At 37.4% G+C, this 23,834-nt stretch overlaps 1 protein-coding gene and 1 long non-coding RNA gene across 2 annotated transcripts; both read left to right on the forward strand.

Moving 5' to 3' along the window:
- The first annotated feature begins 1,043 nt into the window (after positions 1-1,043).
- On the forward strand, positions 1,044-12,898 carry LOC125092690 (methyltransferase N6AMT1-like). Its single transcript, XM_047717045.1, has 6 exons — positions 1,044-1,123; positions 3,565-3,651; positions 4,592-4,682; positions 9,962-10,045; positions 12,000-12,140; positions 12,544-12,898. Exons 2-5 carry the CDS (start codon positions 3,626-3,628, stop codon positions 12,075-12,077), a joined length of 279 nt encoding a protein of 92 aa, XP_047573001.1. The 5' UTR covers positions 1,044-1,123; positions 3,565-3,625; the 3' UTR covers positions 12,078-12,140; positions 12,544-12,898.
- A 1,167-nt stretch (positions 12,899-14,065) lies between these two features.
- LOC125092691 (uncharacterized) lies at positions 14,066-15,841 on the forward strand. Its single transcript, XR_007125043.1, has 3 exons — positions 14,066-14,148; positions 14,236-14,377; positions 15,434-15,841. It is a non-coding gene; the product is annotated as an uncharacterized LOC125092691 (long non-coding RNA).
- The last annotated feature ends 7,993 nt before the right edge of the window (positions 15,842-23,834 follow it).

Genomic DNA, 23,834 nt, shown 5'->3' on the forward strand with positions numbered 1-23,834 from the left:
AAAATAAAATAAACAGTCCTAAGGAAATATGAGAAATAGTATTAATTATCAATTCTGGGAGATAGGTACTCAGGTTTTAAAAAAAATGGTATCTAGGTATTTACCTGTATTTTTATTACTCAAATTTTAAAAACTAGATGTAAAAGTGTTTTATTGGGAAATTACAAAAATTGACTCAAAAAGAGTGCAAGTGCCTGGAGAATCTAACAATCAAAGAAGTTGCCCCAAAACAGCAGATAACCATCCCACTAAAAAAGTAGAAGCACTAAATCCATCCAATTTTATGGATGAGTTCTACCAAATGTTTGAGAAATAATGTCCTAACTCATCCTGTGAGGACAGCATAATCAAAACAGAGCTAGATTATTAGCACTCCAAATTCAGCAGGATATTAAAAGAAAAATCATCTTGCTTGAGTCAGACTTCTAAAAAGTGCCTTCATGATTCAACATTAGGAAGGTAATTTTTATAATATACTACAGTAAAAAATTAAGTGAGAAAAAATTTTAATCTTAAAGTACAAAACTTAAAGTTCAATTGATATCTAAAAAAGTAAAATTTAGTAACCATATGTATTTTTTCAATTCTTTGCAAACAAGAAATAGAAGAAAACTTTTGAATATAAAGGAAAAAACACTCCCCTTAGTCAAAAATAATTGAGGATGCCCTGCATCAAGGGCTAACCTATAAAATAAAATAAATATTCTAAATAAGATTTAGATAACATTCTATAATAAAATAAAATAAAATAAAATAATAAAATAAACATTCTAAATAAGAAAGCAAAGGTCAGCAGTTCCAGATTACATAACCCTTTACTTAGAATTTCCAAGAACATATACAGACAAACTGTTAGAAATAACAAGCCCGGATTCCTCTCTCCACCTCTGGCGCCCCGCCCCCACTGCTCCACCCCCACTGCCCCACCCTCCACTGCCGGGCGCGCGCGCGGAATTTTGGCGCCTGCCCCTGGGACGGAGGGAAGAAAGACTGCAGCTCCGAGCTTCCCCACACCGCTTTATGGGCACGTGGGTCACGGCGCCTTCACCAATGTGTACGAGTCCGCGGAGGATACGTTCCTGTTGTTAGACGTGCTGGAGGCAGCAGCGGCTGAACTGACAGGGTGCGAGGAGGACGAGGGTCCACGTGGGAGAGGACTCGGGCATCCTGGAGAGGCGGTGGTGAGGAGAGCCTGGGAAAGAAGGGATGCAGTCTGCCCCAGAGGAGGCGGTGTCCGCAGATTTGGCGAACATGGATACCAGAACGCCCTTACAGACGATCTTCCTTTAGATACCTGTAATGAGCGGGCCAGGGATCTCTCTACTTTTGCCAAGGTGTTGCTTTGGTCTTGGGAGCGCCACAGCTCCTTACACCAGCGTGTATCTTTTCCACAAGCCCCCGAGAGCAGTGATGTGATAACACGTTCAAAAACCAAATATTCTGAAAACGTGGCTTATTAATATAAATTATTTTCGTAAATATTAGAAGTTGCGTGGCATTTAATTTATTCAGTATATAAAAGCACTCTATAGTAAGGGAAGGGCACAAAAATGAAGTGAGATTGTGAAATCATGGTGATGAAGTTCTAGAACCTAGGTGAGGTTCGGTGGGCTGAGGTCCGGAGCCGATGACCAAGAAAGAATTCTTGAGACATCTTTGGTGCAAACTGGTGGTTTATTAAAGCATGGGGACAGGACCCGTGGGCAGGAAGAGCTGCTTCCCTGGGTTGTGAGGGATGGTAGGTTCTGTACCCTGCGGTTGGGGAAAGGGAGGTTTCAACGGAGTTTTCGTATGCTAAAGAGGGCCTGCAAGGTGCCTGGAGACCAATGTGGTCTTTTAGCAAGCCATTAACATCAAGATGGTTGGGAGTTTCCTGTCTTGCAGGATTGTGATCTCTGCAAGTTAACTATTTGTTTCTCGTTTATGGCGGTCAGGGGTGCCTGAGGAATGTTACACATATTACTGAGGAAAGTGGGTGGAGAGGGGGTGCAAGGTGCCAGCTTTTGCTTTGTCCTCAGTCAGCCTCCTGCTCCCTCATCAATGGCGTGGATAAGTATTTCGAAACCCACTGAACAGCATATCCTGCCCTGAACAACTAGCCAGTTAGCCACGTGTGGCTACAGAACCCTCGAAACGTAGCTAGTGCTACTGCAGAGCGTAATTTTTCATTAACTTAAAATTTTAAATAGCTACAGAGCTAGCAGCCTATGGAATTTTCCCTAGCACTTTTGTAAAGAATAAAATTGACTTGTTGAAGTGCCCCCCATAAATTTTAAATGACATTAAAAGAATGAATACCTGCATTGTGGTGTTTTTTTTTTTTAAGTGAAAGGAATTTGAGTAATGAGATTTATTTAAAGATCAAGACCTGAAATTGGTTATCTCAAGATGAAACAGCAGTCAGGCTTCATAGATCTGTATTTCTGTATTGTGTTTCTCTCTCTTAAATCTGGTCAGATTTTTCCATATGTAAAATGCCCCAATGCTTATTAAATCAGCTTTTCATTGTAAACGATGGAACTTTGGGATTTACTGGAATGTAGACGGTATATTTCTTTTTGTAATTTGTCTTTAGTTTCAAGATACCCCAGAAAGATGTACAAGCACAAATTGCATTGCAAAGTATGCTGTGAAAGGAGCTGATTTTGTTATAAAGTCAGATTATTTCTGTTCTTGGGATTCTGCTTATGAAAGCATGATAGTTATTTTCAAATAAAAGCCTCCTGGTAAGGTTCAACAGACCTTCCCACAGAATAATAAAGTTTTGTCAGATAATGTGGATTGATTCCAAAAGTTAGAAGCTGCTAGAGTTTATTTTTGGATAGTTGTTTGAGGAGTTAGTAGCCAGCAAGACCGAAATCCCATTAAACCCATTTCTGTGATGGAGAAAACTAGTGCATTTGATGCATATGTAGATTATAGGCAGGGAAAGTAAATTTAATTGAAGGATAAAATAGAGTGTAATAAAGAATTTATTCAAAAGCATTTTAAAGTTATACTAATATTCTAAGATCAGATTCTGTGAGATTTTCTCAGTTCAGGGTATAGCTGTACAAATAACGAATTTATTTCCTGCTCTAAATCCATTAAGAGAAAGGGGGGATTTTTTTTTCCCCTAGGATATGCTAAATGGATTTGTGAATGTTATGTACTTTTAAATGATAGAGAAAACATCATAAATAAAGAGTATAATAACTAACCCTATCATTTTAGGGAAGTACTAAACTACTAAACCCTTGTGAGAAGTGTTGATGTTTTTCATATTAATATTTTCAACCCTCAACCTTATTCCATAGTTTTATGTAATGTTTTGTAGTAATTAATTGGAAGCCATCTATTTTATGGACTTTAATTACACACCCCAAACAATTCTGAGTTAAACAGTATTAAATGAGCAGAAAGTGGTTGTCAGAAATTAGTGTGTTTATAAATTTCTTTTGTATTTCCATATATTTGCAGACGAGTGATGCTGGAGAAATACACATTAAAAGTAGATTGAGCGTCATTTTCTGTGATGTATATTTTTATCCTACTATACTCATTTATTTTATTTTGCTTTTTTAGAGTGGAAATATGCCTTGAAGTAGGATCAGGGTCTGGAGTGGTATCTGCATTCCTAGCCTCTATGATAGGTCCTCAAGCTTTGTACATGTAAGTATAAGTATATCAAATTCATCCACATCTTCCACTAAGAAATTCACTAGGGGTATGTATGACTGCCTGAATGAAATCATTTTTTTTAAAGATTTTATTTATTTATTTGTCAGAAAGAGAGAGAGAGAAAGCACAAGCAGGCAAAGAGGCAGGCAGAGGGGGAGAGGGAGGCAGGCTCCCTGCTGAGCAAGGAGCCCGATGTGGGACTCGATCCCAGGACCCTGGGATCATGACCTGAGCCGAAGGCAGCGGCTTAACCCACTGAGCTACCCAGGCATCCCTGAAATCATTTTTGTAAATGAATGGTATATATCTGAAAGGGTCTACTTAAGTGTAGGAAGTACTCAGATTATAAATTATTCTTCCCTAAGCATTTTAACTGCATGTCCAAAACTGTTCCATCATACTACATAATTATAGAAGCAACAAAATAATTTTAGGGTATTTCTAAATTTGAAATTTTTTAGGCAAATAGTCTGATTACCAGTAAAAATTGAAAATTACTTAAATTTTTAAGAAAATTTGAGAATATGGAACGTTTAAAGAAGAAAATAAAAATCACTTCCAATTCTACCACACATGGTCCAAGTGTGTTTCTTTTTTTCCCATTTCCTATGTTTTTAATATTGTATCATGACTTTTTTAAAAATTTCTTTCAAATTTCATTTTTGTGGTGGTGTAGTATTCATTAGATTCATAATTTAATTCCTTCAGATGTGTATGCATGTATGTGTAGTTTCTACTCTTGCACATTATATCAATATAACAATCTTTTTCAATAATATAACATCTTATTTCTTTTTCCTTCACCATTATTAAAGCATTTTTATTTTTTTCTAAATCTGCTTTGTCAAAAAGCAGTGTAACACTTTAAAATTTTTCAGTAATAGGTTGCCTCATGGTCGTAAAATACAGTTTTCTTTCTTTCTGTTTCTAGGTGCACTGAGATCAACCCTGAAGCAGCATCTTGCAGTCTGGAGACAGCACACTGTAACAAAGTCCACATTCAGCCAGTAATTACAGACTTGGTAAGCTATTCAACCTTGTCCAATAACAGTTAATTTCCTTTTCAAATAAGTTAAGGTTAAGATGATTAGGTCAAAGAAGCTTGAGTGACAAATTAACTTTTAATCCACTAAATAGTATACTCCATAATTTACAAAGTAAATTCTTAACTGATGTAATTCATCTTGTCCAAAATTCAAAGGAAATTTCTACTGTCTTGGAAGGATCAGTCATCTTTTGGTCAGAAGTGTCAGAGAATCCAGTTTAAACTGGCTTAAGTAAAGTGTATGGCTTCAGGCACAGCTGGCTCCAGGAACTCAAATGATATGACAGGCATCTTTTTCTTAGCTCTGAACTTCTCCTTTGGCTCCATTTCTAGATAGTCTTTTTCTTCTTGGTAAGAAGATACTTGCATGTCTATTTCTCACTTCTCAGCAAACACCTCCCTTATCCTTCCATGGAAAGAAACTCTATTTAGTTAGTCTTACAAGCCCCAGAATGAGTACTGCTTGGATCATCTTGGATCATATGCCATCTCAAAATCTCTCACTGTGGCCAAAGGGGATTGAAATATGCAGATGACTGGTTTAGGCATGAGTCATAGTCCCACCCTGAACAGCTGCATTGGGATAAGCCCTACCCAAGCTAAATGGATTGAGAATGAGAGGATAGAGAATTTACCCATTAGAGATCAAGGAGATGAAATCAACAAAGAGGGGAATGAGGCCTGGAGAGGTAAAAAAACACATCACAATTAACAGAACCATCATTTTAAGTTACACATATATTTCTCACTCGCAGTTTTCCTTTAATATTTTAATTAGTAAGACTTGGATAATTTTGGATATTTGTTGTTGTTATAAGTGCTTTTTTGTAAGCAGAAAATCTTAACACCATGTACAAGATAGGGATAAAAATAAAAATGCTTTCCATGCTTCTTGACATGTACTCTTAGTGTTAAGAGTATTTAGCTTTTCTCTTTTTTTAAACTCAGAAGTGATTTTTCAGCTTAGAAGGAATTAAGCAAAATATGTAAGAAATTCTTACCTATTAGAACTTGTTACTGCTATTAAAAACTAGATTATCAAGAAAGGTACTCAGGTGATTTACATGGGATCACTGTGAAGGTTTTGCCCTTTGATATTTTAACTTATTTCTTTATTGTGTCCATGATTAGTGTTAAATATATGGTTTTGGTATAATAATAAAACTTTAGATAAATAAGAAATTCAGAATATCTTTTTTTTAACAGAGGTAGAAACTGAGGTGAGGTTCATTTTTTAAAGCCAAGAACTAATAGAGTGATAATTACAGAATTTAAGCCCAGACCATTGAGTCTAAATCTAGAAGTCTCACAGCTGTTTCAGGACATGGCTCATGGTAGTCCATGCCAGTCAGCTCTTTTGGTGGTTCCAGGTGATGATGACCCTGAATGCTGACAAAGAAGGAAGAAGGAGGCATTAGCATAGGTATTATGATCCACTTACAACACTCTGTGTTTGTTTAATATTCAGAACACTAGGCATAGATTATCACAGCCATGATCAAAATCATTGTTTTAGATAACTAAGCTTACCTGTTTACAAAGTAGTACTTTTATTTTGCTTCTTTTTTAGTTTTAGAAAAAAGACTTTTTTCAGATATGTCATATGGCTTTCCTGACATTCCTAAAATAAACTAAACATAACTTTATCTTTGATTGATTCAGGGTCATTAAAATGAGCATTAGTTACTATTCTGTGCTGGCTGTGATGAGGATTACTCAGGGCTTTCTGCCTTACATTGAGTAGCTAGAGCCTGCAGTGATTTTGAGTTTTCATTTTCTCTCCTCTTTTTCTCTTTTCTCTTGTTTTATGTTGTCTTATTTTACTGTCACCTGTTAGTGGCATTTCCACTGTCTCTTTCCATGTGCTGTTTGCTGGAATACCAAACAAGTGATTTAGTTAAACTTGTATTTAAGCTAAGAGTTCAGGGGCTCTAAATAAGAGTCTCTCATATAAATAAAGTACATTTTGCTATTTGAATTTAAAACTTCTTGTCAGAGGCCTTTTTTGCTTACTTCCCCATTTTTAGATCTGTTCTAATGCTCTGAGACCACCCAAAAGCTGAATGTGGATGGGTGAGGGGTGTGTGACCTTATATCCAGTCTACAGTGACTTTCTCATTTAAATCCATTTCCTTTTTAAACTACATAATTTTCTGTATTTTATTATCATTTTTTCCCTTTATTTAAAATACATACTGCAATGATTATTAAAATATAGTACCTCAGAACCATTTTTTTAAAGATTTTATTTATTTATTTGACAGAGAGATAGAGAGCAGAAGTAGGCAGAGCAGCAGGCAGAGGGAGAAGGAGAAGCAGGCTCTGTGCTGAGCAGGGAGCCTGATGTGGGGCTCATTCCTAGGACCCTGGAATCATGACCTGAGCCGAAGGTAGCCTCTTAATGACTGAGCCACCCAGGTGCCCCCACCTTAGAGCCATTATAAACAATTACAAAGCAAATTCTTTTTTAGTTTCCCTTCTCAATATTTCTGGAAAATTACCTTCTGGACTTTTTTTTTTTTTTTTTAAACAAGTGAGAAACTTAATTTCTTTATGTAATTGAACATTGGTGATTTCAAATGTATTTCCTCATGCTGCAGTATAACTACCAAAAGGAACAGCAGATAACTAGTCATCTTCCTACTTGCAGACAAAGGTATTCCTGAATCACTTCCCTCAAAAATGTTACTTTTCAATTTTTTAAATGAATAGAGAAAGAAGAGGTACCTCTGTAACACCTCCTCAAAGATACTATTCATGTGTTCTCTTTGAACTTTACAGTTAACAGGCCTATTAAGATGACAAGCAGAAATGCTTTTAGAAACTGGGATAAAATGGAAGTTGTAAGGTAGTGATTCATACTGTGTGTAAATAGCCCAGTGATGTGTCCAGTACTGAGATGGTATGACTGAGTGTTAAATAACTTTGAATCATATGATGTAAAAGCTCTTTTCTCTCTTATCCTCCTTCAGATATTTTGATTACATCTGGGAGAAGGTCTCAGTTTTAACACCTTTTAAACACTTGCAAATGTCTCTTTTTTTTCCTCTCTCTTAAAGATTTTATTTATTTACATATTTATGAGGTGCCTCCTTAGCACAGTAGGTAGCGCTTCAGTCTCATATTTACATATTTATGTATTTATTTATTATTTATTTGAAAGACAGACTGTGAGAGAGAGAGAGCACAAGCAAGATGGAAGGAGGAGAGGGACAAGCAGGCTCCCTGCTGAGAAGTCCCCCCCCCCAACAGTGGGCAGGTGGGGGTGGGGGTGCTTCATGTGGGGCTCCATGTGGGACTCCATGTGGGACTCAATCCTAGGACTCTGGGATCATGACCTGTGATGAAGGCAGATGCTGAACTGACTGAGCCCCCCAGGCGCCCCTCCAAATGTCTCTCTTTTTTTTAAAGATTTTATTTATTTATTTGACAGAGAGAGATCACAAGCAGGCAGAGAGGCAGGCAGAGAGAGAGGAGGAAGCAGGCTCCCTGCTGAGCAGAGAGCCTGATACGGAACTCCATCCCAGGACTCTGAGATCATGACCTGAGCCAAAGGCAGTGGCTTAACCCACTGAGCCACCCAGGCGCCCCTCCAAATGTCTCTTTAACAAAGAGGCAGAAGGACGGCATCACTCTCAGACTGGAAGCAGTAACTATAAGCATGACATTTTTAAAAATTTATATCCTGTTTATCCTTGTAGTCATTTCTATTTCCAGGAAGTAATACTGATTTCCCTTTAGAGCAAATTTATTTAACAACAACAAAAAAAAGGTCCATTTAAAGAAAAATATTTAGTGAATAATGGTAGGTCTCTATGCATATATGGGAGAATTGTAAGAATGTTAATAAAATACCTGATACTTCGGACCCTGCCTTGAAGTATTTCAGCTATTCCATCTCAAGAAACAGTCTCAGGGGGCTCCTGGTTGGCGCAATTGGTTAAGCGCACTTGCTCGGTGACCGACTCTTAATTTCAACTCAGGTCATGATCTCAGGGTTTGTGGGATGGAGCTCCACATCAGGCTCTGTGCTCAGCAGGGATTCTGCTTCCTCTTCCTCTCAGGCATGTGTGCATGTGCTCACGCTCTGTTTGTCTCTCTCTCTCAAATAAATAAATCTTAAAAAAAAAAAAAAAAAGAGAGAAAGAAAGCCTTAGAATTCATGGATGAGAGTCTGTATAAAGTGGTAATTGAAGGAAATGGCTTTAGGGGTGAAAGTCCATCCAGATACGGTGTTTTTACTTTACTGTGCCTGTGACAGTGCAGGGTGGCATGACGAGACATGGTTTTGTGAGTATGTATATAATTCAGTCATCAGAGGAACCAAAGGAATACTTTAAATGGCATTGTGCCCTGAAAGCACTTTGTTTAAAAAGACATTTTTGTTGTGGCTTCACAGAAAATTGCACCCATTGGTTTAAAGATTTACAAAATGCCAAACAACTGAGATTTTCATTGTCTCTTCCACATTTTTCAGTCCTCTCTTTGATATCTCTTTGTCCCAGCCAATACATTTATTTATGTATCTTTATTTTATGAGTAAAGTAGAAAGCAAATATATATATATATATATATGTGTGCATATATATATGCACATATATATGTGTATCTATTTTTATACATACGTATTTTTGGATGTTTTTTGTTATCTCATAAAACATATCTCTTGGTTACAAAAAATAAATGTTTAAGTTAGAGCAATAGGTTTAAAGCATATGTATATATATATAGAACATAGGAGAGATTGCTTCCTTATTTAATCTTCCAAAAGTGAAACCAGAGTATAAACATATGAGCTGTTGAAAAGCAGAGGCTTTTTTTTTTTTTTTAAAGATTTTATTTATTTATTCGACAGAGAGAGATCACAAGTAGGCAGAGAGGCAGGCAGAGAGAGGAGGAAGCAGGCTCCCCGCTGAACAGTAAGCCTGATGCGGGCTCAATCCCAGGACCCTGCGATCACGACCTGAGCTGAAGGCAGAGGCTTTAACCCACTGAGCCACCCAGGCGCCCCGAAAAGCAGAGGCTTTTTATACATTTTGTGTTCATTCTGGTAAATAGTTTAATTTCCTGTTTTTAGGTAAATGCATATAACCTGTATCTGAAAGAAAATGTAAAAATATTTATCTCTGTGTACAATTTTAGCTCTCTAATACGTTTTTCTCTAAAAACAGAGGAAGAAAGTATTTTTAAAGATTTATGTATTTATCTATTTTAATTCTGAGTCCAGTTTAAAATTCTGACTATTGAAACATTTAGGTCAAAGGCTTATTACCAAGATTGAAGGAAAAAGTTGATCTTCTGGTGTTTAACCCCCCCTATGTAGTGACTCCACCTGAAGAGGTAAGATGGGTAACAAGATTTAATTATTAATATTTTCAACTATTTTCTTTATAAAATCAAATGAACTCATTACATGACACTAGTCAGCTGCTGATTAACACAAACCGGTCTGATACTACTTGTAACTGTCAATAGTTAAGTATGTTGGTAGACAAAGGAAAGGAATCTCAAAGTAATGGAAATACAGTGACCCATATTATCCTTAAAATTCCTATCAAAATCAAACCGTATGTTTAAATTTGTTTGTGTGGCCCCTTTATCATGAATGGTAAATTTGCAAAACAATATTTTTAATCATCCTTAAATTCATTATAGGAATTCTTTCTGAAAGTCAACAATTTCCTCCTTTCACAAGTGTGGGGGCGCTGATTCTTATTTCAGGTAGGGAAAAGAAACATCTTGAAATATATGATTTGGAAAATCTCAATAATGAAGAGGTAAATCATATCTGAATTTAAAGAGAGAATGGTCAAGGCAGACAAAGTTTAATAATGAACTAAGGCCGGCTTTCCTTGAACTTTTCATGATCCTGTTTTATTCATCAATGAATCATGGCAAGGCTGATAAACATTACATTGTCCTCTGCCAAGATGGAAAAGTCTGTGCACTTAGTAGTAATAACTACTAAGGGCAGCTAAGCAACTAAGAACTTGTTGCTCCTCTGATGAGGCACTCCTATGAGAAGGAAAGTCATTGTTACAAGGTTAACAGAGATTGAAGCCAATGCAACTGAATGCAACTCTTTAAGATGGGACTGTGTGAGGGGTGCCTGGGTGGCTCAGTGGGTTAGAAGCCTCTGCTTTCAGCTTGGGTCATGATCCCAGGATCCTGGGATCGAGCCCCACATTGGGCTCTGCTCAGTGCAGAGCCTGCTTCCCCCTCTCTCTCTGCCTGCCTCTCTGCCTGCTTGTGATCTCTATCTGTCAAAGAAAGAAAGAAAGAAAGAAAGAAGGAACTGTGTGAATAAATCTCAAGGATGATAAAAATGTTTCAGTCCAATAATTTCAGTCCTCGAGATATAATTTAGGAAAATCACTCAAGGGTGATTGAGCCTGGGTGGCTCAGTCGGTTGAGCCTCTGCCTTTGGCTTGGGTTGTGATCCCAAGACTCTGGGATGGAGTCTTGTGTTGAACTCCTTGCTCAGTGGCTTCTCCCTCTGCCTCCCGCCCCCACTGCTTGTGCACTCTCTCTTGCTGTCTTTCTCTCTGACAAATAAATAGGTAAATCTTAAAAAGAAAGAAAGAAAGAGAGAGAGAAAGAAAAAGAAAAAATCATTCAACAGTAGAATAAAAGTTGATGTTCACAAAAATATGCTTATTGCAAGTTTATTTATAGTGGCAAATAATATGAACCTATATATGTAACAGAGGAAATACAGTTAAGTAAATCATGGTCTATCAGGTCTACAAACTTCTGGCAAGACTAGTGAATGAAGAGGAGATTCTGGGAACATGGGGAAATGATTGGGCTTCCTTTCTCCCACATTTCCACTACTAAGCTATGTACTTGCTTCCACTACTAAGCTACATACTTGCTTCTCCTGAGCTGCTGGAACATGGAGATTATTGAGAGGAGGCAGGACCTCTACTCTTTCACAGTCCCAACAGTAAGAGCTAGTGTCATAATTCCCATGAGCTGAGCAGTTAGCTGGACAGCAGAATCAAAGTGTAGGACAATGAAGATTTCCTTGAGCTTTAAAAACATGTTTTACAAAATAAGACATTAGGAAATGAATTAAAAGAGAATCTGGTCTCTGTCAAGACCTAATCGGTGTTCTGGAAACCAGATGAAAGATTTTAGTGCACAGCACATGAAGATAAAAAGAAGGAAATCATGAAGGCAAAAGATAAGAGACTTAGAGTTTAGATCCAGGAGACATAATATAAAAATAATGAGAGTTTAAACAATAATGGGAGTCTAAACGATTGTGGCTGTACTTACTGGTTCTATCTAGAAACAGGAGCTGAGGTACTTCTGGTGTGTGCCCGTGAGCCATGAAGGATCAAAAGCAGGCCCAGCAAGGCTCAGGTAGCAGGCAAGCAGCAGACTACCAAACATGACTCCTTTCTGGAAAGATGGAAACACTCCCTCTGTGGTCTGTAAGAATGTGCCTGGTGCCAGGAGATCTTCCTGTAGGGGCATTTCTTTTCTTTTCTTTCTTTTTTTTTTTTTTTTTAAGATTTTATTTATTTAGTTGACAGAGAGAGATCACAAGCAGGCAGAGAGGCAGGCAGAGAGAGAGGAGGAAGCAAGCTCCCTGCTGAGCAGACAGCCTGATGCGGGACTCGATCCCAGGACCCTGAGATCATGACCTGAGCCGAAGGTAGAGGCTTAACCCACTGAGCCAACCAGGCGCCCTGTAGGTGCATTTCTGATGTAAGCAGATAAACCTGGCTGAGCATCCCTGAGGAGGCATATAAACAGGGTCTAGCACAGAGGGGTCCTAGTCGAGAATAATGAGAGACAGGCTTATCACCATGCACTCTGTCTGTCCACAGAGCATTTTACCTGATGAAACATCCATAGAATGGGCTCCGCCAAAATACAAGGGTTAAACCAAGGAAGAGGAAGACAAGAGCCCCAGAAAAAGAAGTAATTCTAGGAATGCCAGAAAAGAGAAGTCTCTAGGAGGAAAGTCTTGACAGAAAACAGAGGAACTGATAAGTTTCCTAACATAATTTGTGGAAAATTGTATCGGGACGTTTATGATAGATATGGGAATAATTTAAAATAGATACAAAAAGGGGCGCCCGGTGGCTCAGTTGCTTAGGTGTCCAACTCTTGGTTTTGGCTCAGGTCCTGATGTCATGGGTGGTGCAATCTAGCCGGCATGGGACTCAGCGGTCAGCAGGAGGCTGCATGGATATTATCTCCCTCTGCCCCTTCTCTGCTCCATTGCTCTCTCTTTAAAAAATGAATCTTTTAAAAAACTTAGATACCAAAAAAATTTAGCAAATGAATGTATCAGGTGCTCATCAATAGCTACATAAGATAGGTTGCTTTTGCATTATAAAATCTTAGGCAGCCATTGAAAGAGTAAATTAGAACCATACCTGATCATGTGAAGAGTTCATCTGAAGGTACTGTTGAATGAGAAAAGCAAGATAATGGGGGTAAAAATACAGAATATAATTCTGTCTTAGTAAAACATGGACAAAAAAGAAAAAAAACTGTGTGTATGTGTCTGTGAGAGAGAGAGAGAGGGAGATGGGGAAGGAGCAGGCAAGCAAAACAGTAAAAAGGGAAAGTGCAATTTTTTTAAAAGCAGGTATAATGAATGTATTTCTCTTATTTATAAAATAGTATATGTATAAAATTATAGGTATAAAGAAATTTACATTAATGAAGAGATGTATACCATTTAATTGAATAAAAACAGTAAGCATGATTGTATACAATTAATTTAAACTAAACTATGGACAAAAACAATGAAAGATGTAGAAAGAAAATAATTGTTAGGGTTAAAATACTTTTTGAATGGTTTCTTCAAAATATTCTTTAGTTTTGAAAACAATATACAATGATAAAAATCTAAAAAAATTTAAAACCTCATGAAATCTCATGGGTTTTGCTTCTATGATATAATTAGATTGTTAGATGAAGAAACGCTTCGGTAAGACTTTATGTATTAAATGGGTTCCTTAAAAAGGTCTATACAATTCATACTTTAATCTAGAAGAGAGCCAGATTTAGCGGGACATGTTGAAACTAACTTCCTGCAAAGTAAATCTCTTATAATGTAAGAGCTCCCTTTTAGTTTCTTCCTGATTGTTCTGTATTAAGTATAAGAATCATGTCTATCAATATAAATACTGCATAAATAGTAACAACTATTACTAAGCACTTGATATGTGCAAAGCAGTGTTTTCAAACTTCAAATATATTTCCTCCATTATTCCTAGCAATGGAAGAAATTAATTTGTTATCATTTTTCTACTTTCACAGTTGAAACTATTGTTTTTCTGATTTTACAGATAAGAAAGAAAACTAATTCATAAAAATGACAAATTTACATAAGGTCACAGGGCTAGGAAGTGGTGGGGCTCAGATTCAACTTTTCTGCCTCCTGGACAGCAGTAAAATACAAAGTATATACTTGTTTGGTGAATGTTACTTGTCAGAAAGATTCTGTGTGTGATTCTAAATGTAACTTAAATCAAAACAAAACAGTCTTTTCTAAATGGTCACAGGTAGGAGGTCATGGAGTAGAAGCAGCTTGGGCTGGTGGCAGAAATGGTCGGGAAGTCATGGACTGATTCTTCCCACTGGTTGAAGATCTTCTGTCACCAAGAGGATTATTCTATCTAGTTACCGTCAAAGAAAACAATCCAGGTAGTCCAGACCAGTTTATCTTTAACCACTTACTTTGCTGAAAGCAAAAGTTAATGATGTTGAAGACTATAAAGTAACCTGAGATATTATAAATAGAATCACTGACAACAGCTCACACAAACATAACACTCATATTGAAAGAAGAGAGATTTTTAAGATGTAGTTTTTTCTTGTTTTAGAAAGTACAATTTTTTAAAGGGGGGAGGACAGTTTTTCCCCTAATGGTTAAACTAATTAATTCAAACACAAAATCTGGAATATCCTCTTTTAACACCTCACCCTGAATATTACGAATTTTCTCTCCACATTGCAGTCTTCTCCCTCCATATTGTAGTCTTCATGCCCTTAACAATTCTGCTATGTACTCTTCAGTTCGTGTGAAGTTTTGTTATGGATATGGCTCATGGTATGGATTTTTAGATCTTGGTTTTCAGATGACTCCATAACTAAATTAGCCATAGTCTTTCTTCTCTTTCAGTACAGAAGTTTGATTTTCATCTTATACCTTACATCCTTAGCCCCTCAAATCACATCATGATTACTAAGTTTTCCTTTGTTTGTAACTCCATTTTCTTAATTCAGTCTTTTTACTATTACTTACTGACAAAAGGGAAGGTGTTGCTTTTTTCAATATGCCTGAAAGAAATAAGCTACTTCATTTACTTCCACTGTTTAGTGTCACTGTACAGTTTGCCCTACTTTCATTGACTTTTTTCATCCCAGAAGAAGTGTGGAAGGCCAGGATGGGAGCCAAGCAACTAAACTAATTGTTTGCTATAACAAGAAATGTAATTGTTTGAATCCAGAGTAGCCACCACTGCAAAGCAAGGCCATTCAGTCTGATTAGAGTTCTCCATGATACCATGAAAATCCAGGTGTTTCCATTTGACCAAAGTCAGTTTGAATAGAAATTTACTTGGTATACATTATTTTCTCAGATGAGTAGAATTTGTAAATAGTCTGCATTTACAATCTTACTGAACTGTTTAATGATCATACGTATACTCTTCACCAGATGATTTTGATTTTTACCTTTTGTATTAATTTTTATTCTAGAAGAAATTTTGGAAGCAATGACAAGAGGTCTACAAGGAACTATTGCACTTTCCAGGCAAGCAGGCCAAGAACTCCTTTCAGTCCTGAACTTCACCAAGTCCTCACTTACAATGTGTGCTGTGTATTATGCTGGATATGTATATATTGATAATATATATTATATTGAATATACATATATATGAATATATATATAGAGAGAAGCTGAATGTATTTGGCATATTTTGAAACTGAAGTCATTTCTTGGTTAACAAGTGGAATTGTCAGGTTATATAGAAAAAGGTATGAAGAGGGGTGCCTGGGTGGCTCAGTGGGTTAAGCCTCTGCCTTCGGCTCAGGTCATGGTCTCAGAGTCCTGGGATCAAGCCCCACATCAGGCTCTCTGCTCAGCAGGGAGCCTGCTTCCCCCTCTCTCTGCTTGCCTCTCTGCATCCTTGTGACCTCTCTGTGTCAAATAAATAAATAAAATCCTTTAAAAAAAAAAAAGGAAGAAAATGGTGGGAGGAACACAACATAGGTAGGTAGGTAATCACTCTTATGGAAATAGTTGCATAAGTGCTAGTAAATGCACATGTGATATATATTATTTGCATTTTATATATAAAATCTGAACATGAGTGATGTATCCAGCCACTAAACATGAGTCAGGTCTGAAGGTGTTCCTAATATACAATTAAGTGAAAAAAAAAAATTACCAAACAGTTCGATACTGTCGTATACATGTGTGTATACATGTGTGTATAATTTTGAAACCCAGCAGAGAGGGTATGTTTGTATGTGATTTAGGGACGTCTCAGATGATCCATGGCAGGAGGGAACAGGAGACTTTGCTCTTTTATAGTAGCATTTGCACAATGATAACATATGACTTGTTTATTTGTAAAATGTTTTCATTTAAAAAATATTTTTAGTTTACTTTCAGTTGCTCATTGTCTCCATTCTATTTCTATTATTTAGAATGCCTTCTGCCTCCATGTTTCTCCCTGGACATATTTTTCCTCGCTTTTATCCTTTATCATATATTTCTGTTTTCTTCTTGCCTATATGTGTAGGTTCCAAGTGGCCAGAATCTAGAATTTATTTTTAACTGGGCTAGGAGTGCCTGGGTGGCTCAGATGTTGAGTGTCTGCCTTGGGCCCCGGTCATGATCCCAGGGTTCTGGGATCTAGCCCCAAATCCCCCATATCAAGCTCTTTGCTGTATGGACAGCCTGCTTCTCCCTCTCCCACTCCCCCTGCTTGTGTTCCCTCTCTAGCTGTCTCTCTCTCTGTCAAATAACTAAATAAAATCTAAAAAAAGAAGAGAACAAAATAACAATAATAACTGGGCCACAGGATCAACTGGAGAAGCTTTTGAAAATTATAAATTCCTAAGCCTGACCATAGACCCATGGACTCCTTTGCTGAACAGACCTAAAAATGGCATATTTTAAAATGTGCTTCCCAGTGTTTGTTAAGTAGTGTGCCAAATTTTAGAACTATTGTTTTAAATTGCATTATTATTTAATGTTTAGGACAATGCACAGTAAGAGTGGAATTACTCTCCTTTGATATTCAGAAAGGGTTCAAAGAAGCACAGTAGTTAAAGGGTTAACCAGTATGGCAGCACTCAGCCACAGATCTGACTCCCAAGTGTTTTCTTTCAATTTGCTTATACTGCTTTCAGCAGTAAAGATGCCTAAATTAGTATTTACTGGAATCTAATATCTGTAAATATATACCCCTTCCCAGAAATAGTTGTCTGAAATGTTACAATTAAAAAAAAAAAAGTTTAAAAAACTTAGAACTTTATTGTGGGTTTTTAGTTATAATTTTGGAGAATGGGGTCTTGAGTATTTTCAGATAATGTTTGAAACACTTTTAAATTCCTATAGAAGACTTCTATCAACATAGGTTAAAAAACGTAGAAATGATACATAAATGATCCCCAAACTTCACATGTATAGCTGTTAATGGACTAAATTGTGTCCCCCCCAAATTCATATGTTGAGATGCTACCCCCCAGGACCTCAGAAGGTGAGTGTATTTGGAGATGAGCCTCAAGGAGGTAATTAAGGTTAAAGGAGGTCATCAGGGTGGGCCCTGATCCAGTCTGGCCTCCTTACAAGGAGAGATGAGAACATACGGAGACACCAGGGATGTCTGCAAACAGAAGGAAATCACATGAGACAACTTTCTGCATGGACTACTAACCTCTGTGATGTGATTTTGGAGTTAGCATCGGAGCCTTCCTTGATGTATATAACTGCTGTATGTTACAGTACCTTCTGTCAGTGGGCGTGTGGATGTGTGCTGTGCCTGCTCATGCATCTCCAGTGCTAAAATACCAGCTGGACCCTGTATTGGCTATGTGATGTCAGAAAATGACCCAGCCTCTCTGGCCAGGTTTCCTTACCTATGAAAATGAGCCCCTCACAGTACTCACCTGGGAGAGCCTTAAGACCAGTAAGTGAGAGAACCCTCACAAAGCACTTGGCACAGGGCTTCACAGGGGGTAAGTGCTAAAAATAAAGGATGAGTAGGGGAGGAGGAGAGAGAGGGTTTGGTGGGGGAGGGGAGGGAAGAGGAGGGTCAAATGCACCTTCAGCTGTAGGAAGGCAGCTCTCTACAAGCCAAGGGGAGAGACTGCAGAAGAAACCCAGCCTGCTAAGGCTTTGCATTTGGACTTCAGCCTCCAGAATTGTGAGAAAATAAATTCACGTTCTTGAAGCCACCCAGCCTGTGGTATTTGTCATAGCAGCCCTAGCAGACTAGTAACAGTAAAGACAGGGAAATACCTGCATTCTGCAAAGGAGAAAGCAGTACTAGGTGAAAAGTGGATGTGGTGTACTGCTGGGCAGTAATGGTGGCCTGGAGCCTGCAGGGGGAGAGGTGCAGATACAGCTCTCTTTGTATTAAGAAAGAGCTATTAAATACAGGAAGAAAGAGGACCTGTAAAACCACATCATTTGGCCCAAGGGAAATAGTAAAAAAAAAAAACTAACTTTATCGTACCTCGAATGAAAAGAAAAATAGTAATAATCTGTTACTATTATAAATTGTGCTACCCTCTGTTGTAGGAGTTAATCCATCCTATCTGTGTGAGGTAGCAACATTATGAAAATATGAAATATTTAACATTAAAATTTGAAAATATGAAAAACTTAACATTAAAATTTCTAAACCGTTCATCATGGAGAAGCTACAATCAATGAGCGTACAAGAAAAAAAAAAAAAAAAACCAGATACCTAAGGGATATAAAGAGTGGAATTGTTATATTCAGATTGTGGAATGTTTAACATGTTTAAAGAATTAACATAAAGCTCACAAAAAGATACTGTTTGGAAAGAACAAATTGAAGTGGAGTTTTAAAAATGAGAAATAGAGACATGGAAATGCATTAGTGTTAATGTGTGCTTACTTTAAAAAAAACAACAACAAAAAAATTAAAAAAAAAAAACCCCAGTGTGTATTTTAAAACAGGAGTGATAATATTCCATTCCAAAATTTAGTTGTAGTTTTTTTTTTCTTTTTCCCTCATACTGGGAAGAAAAAGGAATACAAATTTACATAAGATTGAAATAAAGACAAAAATTCCGACAGAACTGAAAAAACTCAGGAAAAGAGTAAGAGAAATACAGCCATGTTAAGATCTCTTATGACTACATGTAAATCATCCTATGTGTAGATGTAGTAGGTGATTCATACACACACCAAAATGACTTTGTATATAAAATAATACAATACATACCAATGCCTATGTCCATTCTGTTTTCATTTTTCTTTTTATGTAAACTTTGTATTGAGGTGGAACATACCTGATAGATTGTACATATATTAGGTGTCTAGCTTGATGGAATTTTATGAAGTCAACATTCATTTAGACTACACCCAAATCAAGAAATACAATATCACCAGCATTCCAGAAGCTCCATCAGATTCCCTTCCCAATCATCACCTCTCACTCACCAAGGGAAACCACTGCCTGGCTGTTGGTATTAGTTTTTTATTCCTGGGCAGCTAACAGCTCTAACTTTATTGGTGTTAGCACAAATTTGTGGTCTCACAGTCTCTGGGTCAGAAGTGTAGGTATAGTAAGCCGGATTCACTGCCTAGAATCTTACCAGACTGTCATAAAGGTGTTGGTCATGTCTGATCTCATCTGGGGCTCAGGGTCCTTTTTCATGTGTTCATGGGACTAAAGTCACTGTTTTCTAGCTGTTGGCTGGGGATAATTCTCACCTTCTTCAGGCCTCTCTTGGGTTGAGTCATGATCACCTCCACAGTTCACAAAATGGTTGCTTGCTTCTCTGTGGCCAGCAGGAGGATTTCTCTACCTTCAAATCTACAGTGAGGGCCTAAAATCTCTTTGAAAGGGCTCATCTGATTAGGTCAAGTTCACCCAGTATAATCTTCCTTTTAATTAATCAATCCAAACTCAACTGATTAGGAACCTTAATTACAACTGCAAAATTTCTTTACCATTGCTATTTAATGTAACCTAATTACAGAGAGAAATCAAGTTATTCGAAGTCCTACCCATAGTCAAAGGATAGGGGTGACACAGTGCATGTACAGCAGTGGGAGTGAACCTTGCAGGCTGTCTTAGAATTCTGCTACATTCCTTATACTACAGCTCTGGTCTTCCTACTTTGAACCTGTATTAATGAATTATATGATATATACTCTGGTGTCTAGATTCTTTCATTCAAAAGTGTTTTTATGAGGTTCTTCCATGGAGTTGTGTACAATGACTTAATTCATTTTCACTTTTGTATATTCTCATTATTTCCATTGTATGAATATGTCAAAATTTATTCATTCTACTGTTGAACATTTGGATTGCTTCTAGTTTGTATCATTGTTGCCACATTTGTGTCCTTTAGCAAACATGTATGCATTTGTGATAAATACATACCTACCAGTTATCTTCAGCTTTAATAAAAACAGTTTTCCCAAAAGTCCCTTAAAAAAATGAGAAACAATTCTTAAAATCAAAACCCACAATGGACAGGGTAAACAGATGGAAAGAGAATTAATGAACTGAAAAAAATTCATTGAGTGTTGCCCAAAGGGATAAAAGGAAAATATGAAGGAACAGTAAGAATTATGAAGGTTAAAACTAACAAAAATCCCAAAAAGAATATAAGAAAGGGAGTACTTGGAGAGATAATAGCTAATATTTTTCCAGAATTAACTTTTAAAAAAGAAGATAGATTCTGAAAGCACAAATAAAGGGAAATCCACACTCAAAGGCAAAGAGATCTAAAAAGATAATCAAAGGGAAGGAGCAACTCTGTTAAGCAGGGGTTGGCAAATTTTTTGTTACTGAAATATTGGAACACGGCCCTGGCCATTCATTCATGTATTGTGTGTGGCTGCTTTGGCCTACAGAGGCAGAGTTGAGTAGTTGAGCCTAGACCACAGAAACCACATGGCCCACAAACCACAAAATATTTACATTTATCCCTTTAATATGTTTGCCAACACACTATAAAGGAACTATAATTAAAGTAACAACAGATTTCTTAAACAGCAACAGAGGAAGCCAAAAGCTCATTCAGTAATACCCTCACAACAAAGGAAGCCAGACTAGTGTAGGAACATCCTCGAAGTGTTGGGAGTAATGGTCACTCTGTTGTGTTCCAACAGAACTCTGACAAGCCAGGTTTTTAAAATAGATAAAAATGAGGGAGTTTACCAACCAGAGATCGACAATAAATGAAGTTGTATTTCAGGGGAGCCTCGATGGCTCAGTAGGTTAAGCATCTGCCTTTGGCTCAGGTCAGAATCTCAGGGTTCTGCAATTGAACCTTGTATTGGGCTCTCTGCTCAGCAGGGAGTCTGGTTCTCTCTCTCTCCTCTGTCCCTCCCCCTGCCTGTGCTTTTGCACTCTCTCTCTGTCAAATAAATAAATAAATAAAATCTTTAAATAAACATTCCTACAGTTACAACATCTTGAGGGTGAGAAATTTTGCCATCAGCTTCCTGCCCAACCAAGGGCTACTCTAAGGCACATTCAAGAGTCACAAGGTGTGTTGTTTGTTTGTTTGTTGGAACTTTTTTTTTGGGGGGGGGGAGGGTAAACACTGGGTTTCTTTCACAATAGATTTCTTCAAAAATTTAGTAGGTTTCTGATACGTTTGCTGACAGTCTCATTTGCCATTCACTACATCCAACGTAGTTGTTCCTAGGCATAGTTCTTAAGCTTGCTTTATAGCTTTACTTTGCACCTGTGCCTTGATCTCAATTAAATGGTAGAACTGGGTGAGAAGATAGCATTCTTGATCTGTTCTTAATAAAACTGAATTATTCTTACCATCTGGCACCTAGAGACTGTGAGGTTTTCAATCATTCAGTACCTTACATTTCTAGACTCTCTGTGACCTTCCATTGTTTCCTATAAACAGGTCTGTTTTTCCCGATCACACTTTGCCAAATGTAGTTAGTGACAATCAACATATAAGAGAGTCACAGTTTTGCAACCTCTCCTCCTAAAGCTCAGCTAGTACTTAAATATTGCCAATCACTTTTCTACCAATTGTTTGGCCAATATATAACATGGGCTACCATCTAATCAGTTTCTGTCATCAGTTCCTTCAACTTTCCTTACCCTGCAAATGACTAAATATGACATATCTTGGGATTTTATCAAAATTGCAGTTCACTTCAATGTGCCAAGTTCTTTATTAGTGACACACAATAGAAGTTTTGATTGCCTGTTCACTTTATGTGTTTGTCTAGAGGGTGGAGTGTGCTCTCTGTTCCCTCAGTTGTTCAGAGACTTGGGGTTCTTCTATTTTTGTACCACCATTTTCGTTCAGCTTTTAAGTGAACATGGTTAGGGAAAAAAAGAATGGTGGATTATGCATGGGAGATTTTTATGAACCGGTCCTAGAAATAGCTTAAGTCACTTCACATTCCATTGGCCAATTTTCAGTCAGATGTTACCAATATAGTTGAACTGTATGCCCAAGAAGAAGAGATGACTTTTTCCCCAACTAATTCTATGAGGAAAGTTTAAACTTAATAACAAAACCAGGTAAGAATTGTATAAAAAAAGGAAAATTATCACCAGTCACATCAATGTTGAGGAAAAAAATAATGAAACTTCAACAAACTAAGTGTAGCAGTGTATATAAAACAGATGATACCCATGATCAAGTTGAGTTTATCCCAGGAGTGTGAGCATTGCTTAATAGAAAAATTTATAAATTCCATTTATCATTCTCATAGATTAAATGGGGGGGGGGTACACACATTATCACCTCAGCAGATGTGGAAAACCATTTTTAAGATTTAACAAACTCAGAAAACTAGGATGAGTAAGTGCTTCCTTGACCTGACATGACCTGTATACCAAAAACTAGAGCAAATATTCTTTTTTTTTTTTTAAAGATTTATTTATTTATTTATTTGACAGAGAGATCACAAGTAGGCAGAGAGGCAGGCAGAGAGGAGGAAGCAGGCTCCCTGCCGAGCAGAGAGCCCGATGCGGGGCTCGATCCCAGGACTCTGAGATCATTACCTGAGCCAAAGGCAGCGGCTTAACCCACTGAGCCACCCAGGCGCCCCTATAGCAAATATTCTTAAGGGAAAACTCTGGAAACATCCACCATCTCCTTTAAAAATCAACAAGACAAAGATGCCACCTATCACCACTCCTATTCAATATTTCCATTGGAGTTTCTAGCCAGCAAAATAAGAAAAATAAATGAAAAAGGATAGGAAAGGTTGAACAAAATTGCAATTATTAGCAGATGTAGCAGATGATATGATCATTTACCAAGAAAACTCCAAAGAAGCTACAGAGAAAATATTAGCAAGAATAAAGAGGTTAGGAAAGCGGTTGCCTATAAGATCAATATTCAAAACTCATTTGTATTTCTATGCACTTGGCCCCCAAAAGAAGAAAATTGTGCTTTAATAAAACCATTTACAATGAAGACACAATCAGTCACTGTGAAGTGAATCTAACATCTGCACAAGACTAGCATGCATACATTTTAAAAATTTGATTAAAAGACATTTTAAAGACCTATACAAACTAAGAGTTACTCAAGAATGTTCAAGAATAGGAAGACTTGGTATCTTAAAGATACCAAGTCTTCCTGTAGATACAGTACTATTCCAGTCAAAATCCCAAGAGGGTGGGGTGCCTTGGTGGCTCAGTTAAGCATCTGCCTTCAGCTCAGTCATGATCACAGAGTTCCAGGATAGAGCCCCATATTGGGCTCCCTGCTCAGCACGGAGTCTGCTTCTCCCTCTCCCTCTGCTCCTTCTCTCTCCCTCTCTCTCTCTCAAATAAATAAAATCTTAAGAAAAAGAATCCCAGGAGGGTTTTTCATGGGTCTAGAACAAATGACAAGAACTACCAATATACTCTCAAATAAGAGCATGAGGAGCTTCAACTACCCAGTGGTCA

This window comes from Lutra lutra, unplaced genomic scaffold, assembly GCF_902655055.1.
Source record: "Lutra lutra unplaced genomic scaffold, mLutLut1.2, whole genome shotgun sequence".
Lineage (NCBI taxonomy): Eukaryota > Metazoa > Chordata > Mammalia > Carnivora > Mustelidae > Lutra > Lutra lutra.